We start from the raw sequence: 14,657 nt of genomic DNA, 5'->3' as shown, positions 1-14,657 counted from the left end.
CTGAGCCTCCCAGGTCCTAGTCTGCCATTCCAACATAACATAATAAAATTCAAAACAGTAACAATTAATTGCACATTTATTTAAAATGCAAGTAAACCTATTTAGTTTAATTAATTCAACAAAACTGATGAACTTGATCCAGTCATTCCATCCACTTTGGACCACTGTTCTAACCTGTGGTGCTCCAGATGCCATTGAACTACAATTCATCCTGAGCTACTGGCAGCTGCTGACAACAGTTGGAGTCCAACAGCACTTGGAGAGCCACATCACCCTCCTTGCTACTAGTAAATGAAGCTTTGCTGGGTCTTACCTTGCCTTAAGTGCTTCAGCTCTTCCTCCCTTTTCAGAAGTGCCTCTGCTTTCTCTGCAATCAGCAGGTCCTTCTCATTCAACAGCACAGTCAGATCCACAAGCTAAGCCACCAGGGGGGAAAAGAAAGGCCATGGACAGGTATGATGTAGCTTCCAGCCCTTGCTTTTCAGACATTCCAAAATGAATGTTTATCATAATCCAACATCACTGTAAGACTGGACCTACTTGAGGGCTATTTTACACTAGGCACTGGAGTGCTATATCAGAAAAGGAGGATGGCAGCCAAAGATGGTGTCCTTCCTGTGCAAAATCTGGTGTAACAGCATGTACAAGCAGAAGTGTCCAGACAACATATGCTACCTATTACGACACTGGACGAAATGTCAGCCGTTGCCAACCTGGGGCCCTCCAGATGTTCTGGACTTCAATGCCAATGTGTTGGCTGAGCTGATGGAAGTTGTGGTCCAAAACATCTGGAGGGCACCAGGCTGGCTGAAACATTTGCACAATGAGCTTTCGTGGCTATTTCCTGTCTTTGCTTTCGGATCTAAAACAGCTAACTTTCCCTCCTCCCCTGACCTCACCTCAACACATGATGCTTTTTGACAAATGGCTGTTCACACTTTCAAGGGTGAGATGCAAGCAACACAGGACACCTGTGGAGAGGGCTAACTACTGGCCCTGGTGGCTGTGCTCTGACTCTACAGCCAGAGGGAGTGATGCCCCTGAATACCAGTTGCTGGAAGCCATGGGAGGGGGGAGGTCTCTTGTGCTCGGGTCCTGCTTGTGGATTTCCCATAGGCATCTGTTGGCCACTAAGGGAAGAGGATGCTGGACCAGAAGGGCCACTGGCCTGATCCAGCAGGTTGTTCTTCTGTCCCCCACCCCCACTCCTCTCACAAGCTTACTCAAGTCTCTCTTCCCCTTACACTGTCCTCCATCCCCAAATATCTGGAACACCTTTCCCCCTCTCTAAACTGTTTCTCCTCAAAATCCTCTCTGTCTTGATTAATCCTGATTAACTTTGCTGGACCTCCAAACCTCTTCTGTATCTTCCTAAATTTGCGGGTTAAGAATCCACCATTTCCAGACTTAATTTCTACAGCACCCAGCACCCTGCTGGAGCTAGAGGAATATGTAACAAGTGAAGAAGGATCAAAGGCTAAAAACACTCCAGAGCCTCCATGAAGAAGTATGACAGATTTCTATGGTGAAAAGTTCTGGCTTCATAGCAGAACAAGCCCTGGTCCCCAAAGCCACTGCTTTGGATAAAAGCTCTGCCCAAACACAATTCCCATTTCATGAACAGCAGGGAGCAGGTGGGGGAGGACAAGGAAGTGGGGGAGGACTCTATCGGAAGGGGATTTTTCCTAGCCATTGAAATGACTGGTTACCATGAACAGTTACCGTATTTTTCGCCCTATAGGACGCACTTTTCCCCCTCCAAAAATGAAGGGGAAATCTGTGTGCGTCCTATGGGGCGAATACAGGCTTTCGCTGAAGCTTGGAGAGTGAGAGGGGTCGGTGCGCACCGGCCCCTCTCGCTCTCCAGGCTTCAGGAAGCTATCAGTAAGCCTGGGGAGCCCGCGGGACCTCCCGCAGGGCTCCCCAGGCTGCGGATAGCAGCCTGCCACCTGGCACGCGAGGCGCCCTGAAGCAAAGCACCCCTCGCACCGGGCAGACATCAGCCAGCCCCAGAAGCTCGGGGGACAGCGGGGAGGCGGAGCGCCGCCATACCGCTGTTCCCCGACCTGGTTTGGGGGGGGGGAATAAAGGGGGGGAAATTCCTTTATTTCCCCCCCAAAAAACTAGGTGCGTCCTATGGGACGGAGCGTTCCTATGGGACGAAAAATACGGTAAGTTATGACAGACAGCTTTTACCCAGGCAGTAAAGTCAAGACAGAGGCATCCGTTTTAGATTCTCAGCTATTATGGAGACCACCTGCCCATCTCCAAAATGGTCCCCTATCACTGCCTGATTTGCAGTCATTCGTGGTGGGCCAGAACTAATTTATTTGCATTGGCTCTGATTTGACCTGTCAATACCAACACAATGAATGGCTCAGGTGCATCCTCCCGCCGTGGCCAATCCTGAAGACAAGGCCAGCTACACCCACAGTGGGTGCCAAAGGGGTGAGCCCACCTCCTGCTGCAGTTGATGCTCCCTTTGCCCTCGCGTCTCCTCCAGGGCTTGGGTGGTTTCAGCGCTACTGCTCAATTCTGCCTGCAAAGCAGTAAGAATCCTGGGGTTAGAGAATGGAGGACTCAGAATGAGAGTAAACTCCCTAAACCCATGCACTGTAGTGTGGAAAAGGCCATCTTCCCAACCACAATTCTAGCCTACTTTACCTTGGCAAACTACCAAATCCCAAACGAAGGGAAGGCAAAGAGTTGTATCCAGCCAAGTTATACTCAAAAAAAAGGTAAAGGTAAATGACCCCTTGACAGTTAAGTCCAGTCAAAGGTGACTATGGGGTGTGGCGCTCATTTTGCCTTTCAGGCCGAGGAAGCCGGCATTTGTCCACAGACAGCTTTCCAGGTCATGTGACCAGTATGACTTTACCGCTACTGGTGCACAGAACACCATGACGAGTGCCTGAGTGCATGGAAACACTGTTTACCTTCCCACCGCAGCGGTACCTATTTATCTACCTGCACTGGTATGCTTTCAAATTGCTAGGTTGGCAGAAACAGGGAAAGAGGAACAGGAGCTCCGTCACACAGATTCGAACTGCAAGACCTTCCGATCGGCAAGCCCAAGAGGCTCAGTGGTTTAGACTACAGCGCCACCCGCAGGGTCTAGAATAGACCCCAGTTAAGTCATGTCCATCAATTTCAATGGGCCTGCTCTAAGTAACTGGACGCAATCAAAGTCCATTTTAATCAAAGGAAGACGATAGAAACAGAAAGAAGACATCTCAGTTCAAGGTGGACTACTATTCTGACCTTCAAGGTCACATTACCTTTTGCCCACCCTCTGAGGGCTGCATGCCAGTGGTGGGCAGGGCCAAAGTCACCAGTAGGTGTAGCCACACTTAAAACACACACACACCTCATTCTCCCCCTCATCCCTTCAAATGCTTGAAAAAAGTATTTTAGTTTTTCCAAGGAACTGGTATCGATAGGCAATGCTGCTGGGGAGAGGGAAGTTAACCCTTTACTCCTGAGCTGCTATATCAACAAACAAAACCCCCTCACTTACACAGCAATAATATTTGAAAGGGGGCAAAGTGGGGCAGTGAGGAGTGAGGCCTGGGGTCAGCCCTGGGGGCCAGACAGAGCAGACTTGAGGGCTGTATTCAGCTTTCAGACCCATGCTCTACAGCTCCCCACCCCAGGTTTATAAGGATGCCAGCCCACAGAGGCAGCCTTTGCAACAATCTGCTAGCAACATTTGCAAAACAAAACCCATTAAAACACCTGCAAGTTGCACTGAACTGGCTGTCAAAGCTAGCACGTTTAGGTTCGGGGTCCCTCTCTTCTCTGCTGCACGCTTTTGCTTAACCCAAAAAAGGCAGAATACCAGTTTCCAACATGCTGGATGGATGTGACTGTTAAGAGCACAGATACCTTTAGCCTTTCCAATTCAGATTCTTGCTTCCCTAAGGCGCTTTCCAAGTCTTTGCATCTGCCTTTCAGTTCTTCGTTTTCTTTTTCCAGTTGGCTCTAAATGAAAAACAGAACAAAACATTGGACTCATGTAGGAATAAAGATCAAAGATTTATTCTTTGTCAACACTGGAGGTAAAGTTATGCTGGACTGGAGGAAGACTACTGTTGATCCAGACTCGCAAAATATCGCCTAGCAGGAGGAGAAACAGCTGGGTACCAACCTAGAATGAATACTTGGAATAGTTTGATATATATATAGAGAGAGAGAGAGAGAGAGAGATACAGATGGAGAATTGGAAGCCCTTTTTATTTCTCTTTCTTTCCTTCTTTAAAAAAAACTTTTTTCATTCTTTTGTTATTTTATATTCCTGTTTCTGTTTCTTTTTCTTTCCTTTCCTCTTGCTTCTGGGTTGTTGTTGTTTTTTTTAATGTCCTCTACTGTACACACATGAAGCTGATGGACCCAGTGTGTGAGGCAGGGAAAGGAACATCTCCCAGGGAGGGAGGTTGGGAGAAGAAAAGGAAGCTCCTAGGTGAGGGTCCGCCCCTTTTTGTGTGAGACAAGGGTTAAGATCTACTTTTCAAAGATGGATTTGCATCTTTCTTTCTCTTTCTCTTTCTGTTTTTTTTATTGTACTGTATTATGAAAAGCTTTAATAAAATCTTATTAAAGAAAAGAACAGAAGTGGCTAGAGAAGGTGGACAGTTGCTCTGAAAATGAGAGCAGGACTCACCATCGTCTGATGTGCAGCCATCCTTTCTGTCTTCTGGGCAGCTTCCAGGGTTGCCATCTGCTCCAGCAGCCTCCCAACTTGCTCTGTGCACTGGTGCTGCACAGCGTAGAGGCCTTCCTGTGCTTGGATTCTCTCCAGCTGCAGATCTGTTTGCTGCTAAGAAAGGACAGAGTGAGAGAGTGGGGTGGGGTGGGGTGGGGGAAGAATCTAGTATTGAAACTCCATCAACTCTGCATGTGCTCAGAACAGGTTAAGCAGAGGAAAGTGTGATGAAATAAAATTATATGAATATGTCTTAACATATATCTATATATGTTAATTCAATTGGCTTACTCCCATTCACATGCTTGATTCTGAAATTATTTCCAGGTCTGTTTTTAGATCTGTAAATTGTTTTGGTCAGAACCAATAAGGCAGAGAGTGAGGAATGGAGGGAAGGGGTGTGAAGTCTGTGGTTCTCCAGATGTTGTCAGACTCCTAACACTCAGTCATGGGCCAGCACAGCCAATAGTCAGGAATGATGGGATTTGTGATTTAAAATATGGAGGGCCACAGGTTCCCTAGGTGAGGGGAATGTTATTGTGAGGCTTGAGAAATAAATAGAAAACCATTCTCCTAGAAAACTTGGGATGAGAAAAGCCTGCAAAACACTTCCGGATTCTCCCCTATATTCTTCAGGGCTAGGACCTTAGGAAAAACAAGCAAACTGAAAAACCCACAATGCCTTTCTCTGCAACTCAAACAGGATGCAGGAAAGACAAAAACAAAGCAAAAAACCCCAACCCTCTGATGGGCCTCTTCTTACATGAGTGGGCCTGGAGCATTTACAAACTGGGAGGCAGCAGTAGTAGCAGCAGCATTGCAATCCAGGAGGGTGCCTTTTTCATTTCCCACAATGCAGCACTCTGGGCATGGTGGAATATGAAAGTGCTGGTGAAAATAATCTAAACGGGGAATCTAGGGCAGACATCTGATGGGGGTCCTGGTAATTTATTTATTATTTCACAAAATTTATACCATTTGACTGTAAAAAAGCAATGCTCAAAGCAATTTACAATAAGAATAAAACAATGAAATCATCAGGCTGGGGGAATTAAAACCTTCAAAAGACAATCAAAATCAGCAATAAGCTAAAAAGCAGATTAAAACACATATCAATATACTACATGTCTAGGATAGGTTTGCCTTGACAAAACGGTTTTTAGCAGGTATCAAAAAGATTTGATTGAAGGCACTTGTCTGACACCAGTGGGCAGGGAGTTCAAAAGTGTGGGCGCTGCCACACTACAAGATCGTTTTCCTGCAAATGCAGATTATGTGGTGCCGCTAACAGTTCCAGTTCCACAGATCAGAGTGGACGGGTGGGCATATGGGGGGGGGGAGATCTTGGAGTTGCCCAAGGATGCATTATAGTGACCCCAGGCATGCCTTGCTCATGTGTCTCTACTGAAGCTCTCAAGTCAAGTAGGAACATTGGGCTATTGTAAGTATTTTCCTTCCCCCTCACATCCTGAAAAGCTCTGCCAAAAGCTAGGCCACCTTAAACTCACCAGCTTTTGGATCTGCAGCTCTCTCTCCTCCATCTCTTCTTTGCTTTTTGCAGCTGTCTCATTAGCAAGCTGTAGTGCCTGTTCTAGATCTTTCACCTACAAAAAAAACACAGAGAACCTTCTTTGAAAGCCAATGTGGTGTAGCAGGTAGAGTGTTGGGCTAGGACCTGTGAGACTAGGGTTCAAATCCTCACATGGCCATGAAGCTTGCTAGGTCATCTTCGGCTAGACACTGCCTCTCAAAATAATCTACCTCACAGGGTTCTTATGGAGATGAAACAAGGAGGGGGAGAATCATGTACTCCACCTTGAGCTCCTTGGAGAAAAGGTGGGATATTAAGGCAGTAAATAAATAAAATAAATAATTCTTTCCTTGGGTTTCTGACACCTCAAATGCATAAACAAATTACTGAACCCACTGAGTGTTCCCTAATGGTTCTTCAACACCCTGGAAAAAAGTGACAAGTGGGGTGTCCTGGACCTGTTGTTGTTGTTCAGTGTATTTATAAATGACTTGGATGAAGGAATTGAGGGGATGCTCATCAAATCTGCATGTCACACTAAACTGTGAGGGGTTGCTAATGCCACAGAAGACAGGATTCAAAGTGACTTTAACAGATTGGGGAACTAGGACCAAACTAACAAAATGAATTTTGATAAGTACAAGTGGAAGCTTCTGCACTTGGGCAGGAATAACCCCAGATGCACAAGTATAAGACGGGAGACACCGAGGACTTCTGTCGAGACAAGATGGCAAGCGCCAAGGCCGCACGGAGCTCTTGAGGGCCACCAGACCAACTATGCTGCCTGGTGGCTGGTCCCTGCGCCACCGCTACCGCCACAATCGGGGGGAGGGGGAGACCGGGGTGCCCAATGTAACAACCAGGGAAGAAAGCCACCAATCAACAACGCCTGTACATCTCTATAATTCCACATCAGCCAACAACCACTACCACCAAAACACCAAACCACAACATCCCCCCACTTCAACAGAACACAGCGCACATCCCAGACAAAGGCCACCAAGACAATCAAGATGGCACTAACCACGGAGATGCTGAATGACAAGGAAGTTGCAACATCCCCCCCATGATGCCAACTGCCCAACAACAAAAGGGACCTGAGGGAAATGGAACAGAATCTAGCAGAACTGTTGAAGAACACAGTTACTCCCCTGAAGACAATAATCAGCGACCTGACCTCTAAAGTGGAGACCCCCACTGGCACCATCTCCACTCTAGAAAAGGAAAACCAGATGCAACTCAAACAAGTACTGTAGAGCAATTCTGAAAGGAAAACACATGTCTGAAAAATAAATTAGCTGATACGGATCACCACCAAGAAAGAGAAAGCATGGAAGCGAGAATTAAACTAGCAGCCCTTGAAGATTGCAGTAGACGCTGCAATAGCCACTTCTTCAATTTCCCAGAGAAAATGAAGGACAAAAACCCAGCCAATCTCATTGTACGCTAGCTAAAAACCACAATCCCAAACCTGAATCTCAAAGTAGATGATCCGGAAAGGGCACACAGCGCTCTAAGACCCATGCCGAAAGCCAACACCCCTCCATGAGACATCATTGCGTGCTTTACCTGCTACAAAAAGAAAGAAGAAATATGGAACAACCTCAGAAACACAACCAATCTCTGATATGGAGAAGACCCCATCCTGGCCTTTCAGGATATATCACAACAGACCATAAACCGAAGAAAAAACCTACAACCAAGCAGGAATCAAGTACCAATGGGGCTTCCCCTTTCACCTCATTGTAACAACTGACAAAACACAGCACACAGCCACCAACATTTAGCGAAATCATAAAAGGAGCCCCCATCCCCAAAACCTGGACCTTTTCGAAAATAGTCTCTATCCCAAAACCACTCAAAGATAGCCTTAAAATAGAATCATACCACCCAATCTCATTGATAAACCAAGACTACAAGATATTCACATCAATCCTGGCTAAAAGCCTAAAAATCTTCTTATGCAAACTTATCGTCCTGGACCAAGCAGGTTTTGCCCCTAGTCGCAACATAACAAACCCCATTAGGAAACTGCTGAATCTGACAGAACACAGCAAAACGATCAAACTCCTACTGACATCCCTAGACATCCTTAAAGCCTTTGATTGCTTAGAATGGAAATAGCTATTAGCACTATTAACTAACATGAAATTTGGCCCCAACTTCCTACAAACCCTCAAACAAATGTACTCCCAAACCTCAGCAAAATGCAGAATTAACAATATGGACTCCAATACTATAGCAATCTAAAGAGGCACTAAAGAAGGACGCCCACTGTCTCCCTTCCTATTCATCCTGGTCCTGGAAACCCTAGCAATCCTACTGCAAGCAGCCCCAGATACCAAGGGTATGGAAATAAAAGGTAAAACCTACAAACTAAGGCTCTTAGCAGACAATCTGATGGTCATAACACCAGACCCCATAAACAAAGCAACCACCCTAAGTAAAGAACATTCACATTCACAATGGTGTTGGCCCTACAAGTAAACTTTGCAAAATCTGAGGCTATGTGCTTCAACACTACCACCTCCCACCCGCATACCCAAAAGGAATTCACCAACATTACAAAGATAAAATTCTGCTGCATTTGAACCTAGGGGTTCAAATAACCAAAGACCTCAACAAACTATACCTCTATAATTACAAGTAGCTGTGGTGACAAATCAACAGAGAATTGAGGAAATGGAACAACACCAGTTTCACACTCTCAGACAAAATAGCAATGATCAAAATCAGGGGTCAGCAACCTTTTCCAGTCATGGGCCGGTCCACCGTCCCTCAGACCATGTGGTGGGCCAGACTATATTTTGAAAAACAAAACAAAATGAATTCCTATGCCCCACAAATAACCCAGAGATGAATTTTAAATAAAAGGATGCATTCTACTCATGTAAAAATACGCTGATTCCCGGACCGTCCATGGGCCGGATTGAGAAGGCGATTGGGCCACATCTGGCCCCCGGGTCTTAGGTTGCCTACCCCTGATCAAAATGATTACCTTCCCAAAACTAACCTATTTATTCCAAACCCTCCCAATCTGGATTCCCCCAACCCAACTTCAGAAGTGGCAGAAAAAACTACACTTGTTTATTTTCTGACACAAATAGCCAAGAATAAGCCCCAAATACCTGAACCTCCCCTCCTCAGGAGGAGGATGGGGAATCCCCAACACAGAATCAAATTACATCACCAACCATGTATGCCACATAATCCTGCATATTCTAGAAGACAAGACAAAAAAATGGGTTCACTTGGAGAGAGACTCAATCAAAAACATCCTTGCAACAGCGTACCCATATCTCTAAAATACAGTAGGCAGATTATCCCCATCTGCACTCACCTACTATTCCAACATGCAGCACAAAACATCCAGATAAAAACTTGGCAAGCCAAAGGCCTACACTGTTTAAAAGACTTCTACAAAAACAACAAACCCATACCAACACAAGAAATACAAGACAAACTAGGAGACACCCAAATACCTTGGCTAACACACCACCAATTACTTGCCCTCTTAAACAATCCAGCAGTAAAATAAGCAGCCACTAGGCCCTTGACCACCTTCGAAAACCTTCTCCCAACAGCAGAGGGACATGGCAATGGGATGGTATCCACAATATACAAAATACTGGTCCAAAATCCCACAACCCCTCTTAGCACAATCAAAGAACAATGGGAGCTCAACACAGGCTATGAAATTAACCTCACCCAATGGAGTAGACTGTAGTCTAAACTTCCCTTTAAGTCCATACCAGCCAAAAGAATGAAACTCACTCTGAAACTCACCTACAGGTGGTACTTAACACCATGGAAACTAGTGCTGATACACCCAGGAACCTCAGCAAGATGCTGAAGAAGCTGCACCTCCACAGGCACATACCTCCACATGTGGTGGGAATGCCCTAAAATCCAACCCTTCTGGACAGCAGTCCTACAAGAGATATGCAAAATAACTAAACAGGTATTAGAACTCACCCAAGAACTGGCCCTACTGAACATCTTCTAATATCATAATGTCCACTCACATTATGCAGAACTTATAACCCACCTACTCTCAGCAGCCAGAAGCATCATAGCCAGACACTGGAGAGACCTGTCAGGAGTAAACATGGGCCAATAGTATCAAATTGTATGGGAAATGGCCTTACTAGAAAAGCTATCCAATAAACTGAAACTGACATGGGGACATATGGAAGAGGACACCTTCACCCCAGTATGGCTCCCCTTTATCACATACACAGCCCAATGAGACAACGACAAGAATCCACTGATAGCATATGAATCAATATGGCTTATCTGACCCAACAAACCCTCCCCTCCCCATAAATGCCAACAAACCCCACTGCAGACAACCACAGACAACCAACCACACCCTGCCCCCCAATACCACTCACTACCAAGGAAATGTAATAAACAAATAGAAAGAGAACCTACCCAGTTGACACTGACACAAACCCCCACACAAACACTATACAAAATAATATAAGCCTCACCACCCTAGCCCTCCTCTCTCCCCTCTTCTTCCCCAACCTTATACTGTACTCAACACAAATGTCTCACAACAAATGTAACTGATTTGTAAGAAAGACTTGTACAACCTGAAAAAAGAGAGAATGCATGTACTTTTGTAAAGCAAGAAAATCTTTAAATAAAAAAATTAGGGAGACACCTGGCTTACTAGAAGTATGTATGAAAAGGCCCTAAGGGTCTTATCGGAGCACAAGCTCAACTTGAGTCAGCAGTAAGATGCAGCAGGGAAAAAAGCTAATGCTATTCTAGGCTGCATCAGCAGAAGCATAGTGTCCAGGTCAAGGGAAGTCATAGTACTGCTCTATTTTGTCTGGGTCAAACCACACCTGAAGTGCTGTGTCCAGTTTCAGTGTACCATAATTTAAGAAGGATATTGACAAACTGGAACGTGTGTAGAGGAGGGTGACCAAGATGATCAAAGGTTTGGAAACCAAGCCTTATGAGGAATGGTTGAGGAAGTTGGGTATATTTAGCCTGGCTAAGAGGAGACCTGAGAGGTGATATGATAGACATCTTCAAATATCTAAAGGGCTGTCACATGGAAGACAGAGCAAACTTGTTTTCTCCTGCTCTGGAATGTAGGATCTGAACCAATGGATTCAATAAAGGAGTTTCCAACTAAACATCAGGAAGAACTTTCTGACAGTAAGAGCTGTTCAGCAGTAGAACAAACTCCTTTGGAAAGTGGTGGATTCTTCTTCCTTGGAGGTTTTAAAGCAAAGGATGGACAGTCATCTGTCATGGATGCTTTGGTTGAGATTCTTGCTTTGCAAAAGGTTGGAGTAGATGACCATCTGGATCCCTTTTGACTCTACAATTCTATGATTCTATGCACACACCACCCCAGCCAGCCTGCCTCCCAATTTGGGGAAGAGGAAAGAGATATAGACCAGCTGACATGATGGCCCCTACCTGTGGTGAACTACTTTCTTGGAGGCTCTGCACAAGCTCCTCTCTTACACTTAGGCACACCTGCCTTTCAGCCAACTGGCAGTTCAGTTTGTCAATCTAGGAGGCAACAGACAGGACCAATGACTCAAAGCCAGGAGAACTGCAGGGTGCAGCTTTCACTGGCTGTACCATGAAGGAGCCCACGCTTGAATGTTGTGGGTCTCCCTCCCTCCACCAAGGACCACAACAGTATATAGGGCCAGCAGTGCTGCTACAGTGGTACAGTGGGACTTTGGGGTGGAGGTCCAAGCCCTCACTCAGCAGCACAAGCAGGAGGGGACCCCAAATCCAGAGGGGCCACATTTTGAAGCAAGTGAAGTAATGTTTATTATGACCTAAACAGCCCTCTCCCCTCACCCCCATAAAACCACAAAATCCAGATATAGAGATAGATATAAAAATAAATAAAATGCCTGATGCCTTCATTATACACCTTTAGGCACCAGGCAACAACGTTCCTTTTAAACCAGGCCTTTGGTTGATTTGATTGACATCATACGCCCTTTTAAAAAGTGTTGGGGGTGTTACTGGATTGTTGTTTTTATTTTGATTACATATTTTGTGGTTTTATATTCTGCTTTTATTTTGTAAACCGCCCTAAGACCTGCAGGTATAGGGCGGTATATGAAGAAGGAGGAGGAGGAGGAGAAGAAGGAGAAAAAGAAGAAGAGAGATGGGAAGTGCCCTATACAGAGTTAGACCTTTGGTCCATCTAGTTAAGTACCATCTACCCTGATTGGCTCTCCAGGGTTTCAGGAAGAGTGTTTCTTCCTGCCCTACCTGGAGGTTGATGGGGATTGAACCACCTGCGACCTTCAGCATGCAAGGCAGGTACTCTACCACAAAGCTAAGGCCTTTCCCTTGAAAATAAAGAAGGTTCTAGTCCTCACAGTTCTGTATAAATGGCTGAATTAAATAACAAGCTAAGTCTACCAACTGCAGCATTATCTGCACTGACTGCAGCAGTTCTCAAGGCAGTGGTGTTGCAAAGGGGCGCGGGGGCAGGCGGACCACCCCGGGTACCATCCTGAAGGGGGGCAACATTCAGCCCCCCCATGGCTCCCAAGCCTAAAGCTAGCGGCAAAGCGGGGGTGCTTTGCTGCTGCTTTGCCACTTGCTGTAGGCTTGGGAGTCGTGGGCAGGCGGAGGGTGCCGAATGTCACCCCTTGTTTGGCACCAGGACCTTGCGAGTAGATGCGCACGCGCGGGGAAATGGCGCCAGAAAGGCTCCTCTCGGCGCAGCTGGGTGAATGAGCGTGAAGCTACAGCATCTCCCAGAAGGGAAGGAGCGAGAGGAGGCGCATGCGAGAGAGGGGGAACACTCCCTTTGCTTCCTCCAGTGACTGAATGCAGGACGAGAAGAGGGGTGGAGGCGCCCCCACGTCTGGTAAGCCACGAGCAAAAGGGCTCAAAATGGAATGCAGCGGCAGTGTGGGTTGGCTTGCTATTGGATAAGTAGTTTTCTCCCGCGCGTGGGAGTCCTCAGCATGAAGCTATGAATGGCACCAGGAAGCTGCACGGGGTGAGGGGTGGGGTGAGATGGCGGGATGAACTGGGGTGAAGGCAGCACGCAGCTCCGTCTCACTGGGGTCTCCTGGTCTGTTTCGTTAAAAAAAGGAAAGCGCTCACTTTGAGAAACTGAGTATCCGTCCGTCCCTAGTCCTAGATAATCCTTGGGACGGGAAGGCATTTCTTGCCATTGACAGCTGCCGCTACTGCTGCCTTCTCTGTCTGCTACTCAAGGTGCCAACCGGCCAGTAATTACTTTCAGCTGGTGGGGTTCCAGGCAGCAGCTCGGGCAGAAGGCGGCTGCTCCAAACAGGAGTGAGCAGGCAGCACGAAAAGAGCAGCAAAGAAGCACTACTTTCTGCAAATAATAATAATGATAATATCTACAACAGCTTCCCTACAGTCTCCTGTCCCCAAGTCGCTGGTGCCGAATGAGCCTCGGTTCTCCTCCCACCATTGATCTGAGCGGATTGCAGCCTATGGCTTCCATTTCCAGCCAATTTATGTGGGAGACAGTCCCAATCAACACAGGGTTTACTTCAGAATAAACACTCTTGGGCTCAGGCCATAAGTAGTCATACTAAGGGCTTTACACACAAGTAACCCACCTTCTCCCATACTCAAACCCTTATTAGGGGCAAGTCCCATTCAAATGACCACAACCACAACCCCAAGCCTCTTTCCAAGGAAGGAAATCCCATTGCGTTCAGGCCGATAATAATAATAATAATACAGTGGTGCCCCGCAAGACAAATGCCTCGCAAGACGAAAAACCCGCTAGACGAAAGGGTTTTCCGTTTTTCGAGGCACTTCGCAAGACGAATTTCCCTATGGGCTTGCTTAGCAAGACGAAAACGTCTTGCGAGTCTTGCGATTTTTTTCGCTCCCCCCCCCTTTTCTAAGCCGCTAAGCCGCTAATAGCCGCTTAGCCGCTAATCCACTAATAGCGCTAATCCGCTAATAGGGTTGCTTCGCAAGACGAAAAAACCGCAAGACGAAGAGACTTGCGGAATGGATTCTTTTTGTCTTGCGAGGCACCACTGTAACAACTTTTGAGTAATCTCGTCTGGTTCGAAGTCCTGATTTCTTGTTTTAGCATGAGGGTTTCAAGTGTACTTAAGATATGGAATGTGGCTGCAAGCAGCCTTGCTAGGGAGTAACCCTCGCCATGCTCAGTGAGGAAGGAAACATGCATAGGATCCCACTGCGAGGATGCTTGCTAGCTGAGCTGGATACTTCCGAGTAAGCACACTTGGGGCTGCACCCTCTCAGGTCCAGAATTGGCCCAACCCAATTCAGTGGAAGCCCTCAATTTCTGAATTTTGTGGGGAATGCTGGGGGCGGGGGATGATTTGGGGATGGCAGCTGGGCTGCTTTCAAGGTCGACTCCTTACTCAGGAGTAAGTTCCTTAGACATCCATTTTACTTGATGTG

General features: G+C 46.5%; 1 protein-coding gene across 8 annotated transcripts in view; it reads right to left on the bottom strand.

Moving 5' to 3' along the window:
• Positions 1-14,657, bottom strand: part of GOLGA1 (golgin A1) — a 38,328-nt gene that overhangs the window by 6,859 nt on the left and 16,812 nt on the right. For 3 of the 8 annotated variants that reach the window (XM_081847564.1, XM_081847565.1, XM_081847571.1), the window contains 6 exons: positions 11,676-11,771; positions 6,211-6,306; positions 4,661-4,816; positions 3,886-3,981; positions 2,459-2,539; positions 314-416 (listed from right to left, as the gene is read on the bottom strand). In XM_081847564.1, coding sequence (XP_081703690.1) covers positions 314-416; positions 2,459-2,539; positions 3,886-3,981; positions 4,661-4,816; positions 6,211-6,306; positions 11,676-11,771 — 628 coding nt within the window. The remainder of the gene's footprint in view (positions 1-313; positions 417-2,458; positions 2,540-3,885; positions 3,982-4,660; positions 4,817-6,210; positions 6,307-11,675; positions 11,772-14,657) is intronic. The other 5 variants (XM_081847567.1, XM_081847569.1, XM_081847568.1 and 2 more) reach the window with 3 other exon arrangements.

The sequence above is a fragment of the Podarcis erhardii genome, assembly GCF_964252035.2.
Source record: "Podarcis erhardii genome assembly, chromosome: Z".
NCBI classification, from domain to species: domain Eukaryota; kingdom Metazoa; phylum Chordata; class Lepidosauria; order Squamata; family Lacertidae; genus Podarcis; species Podarcis erhardii.
The sequence above is the reverse complement of the archived record's forward strand: the minus strand, read 5'-3'. Positions and strand labels throughout refer to the sequence as shown.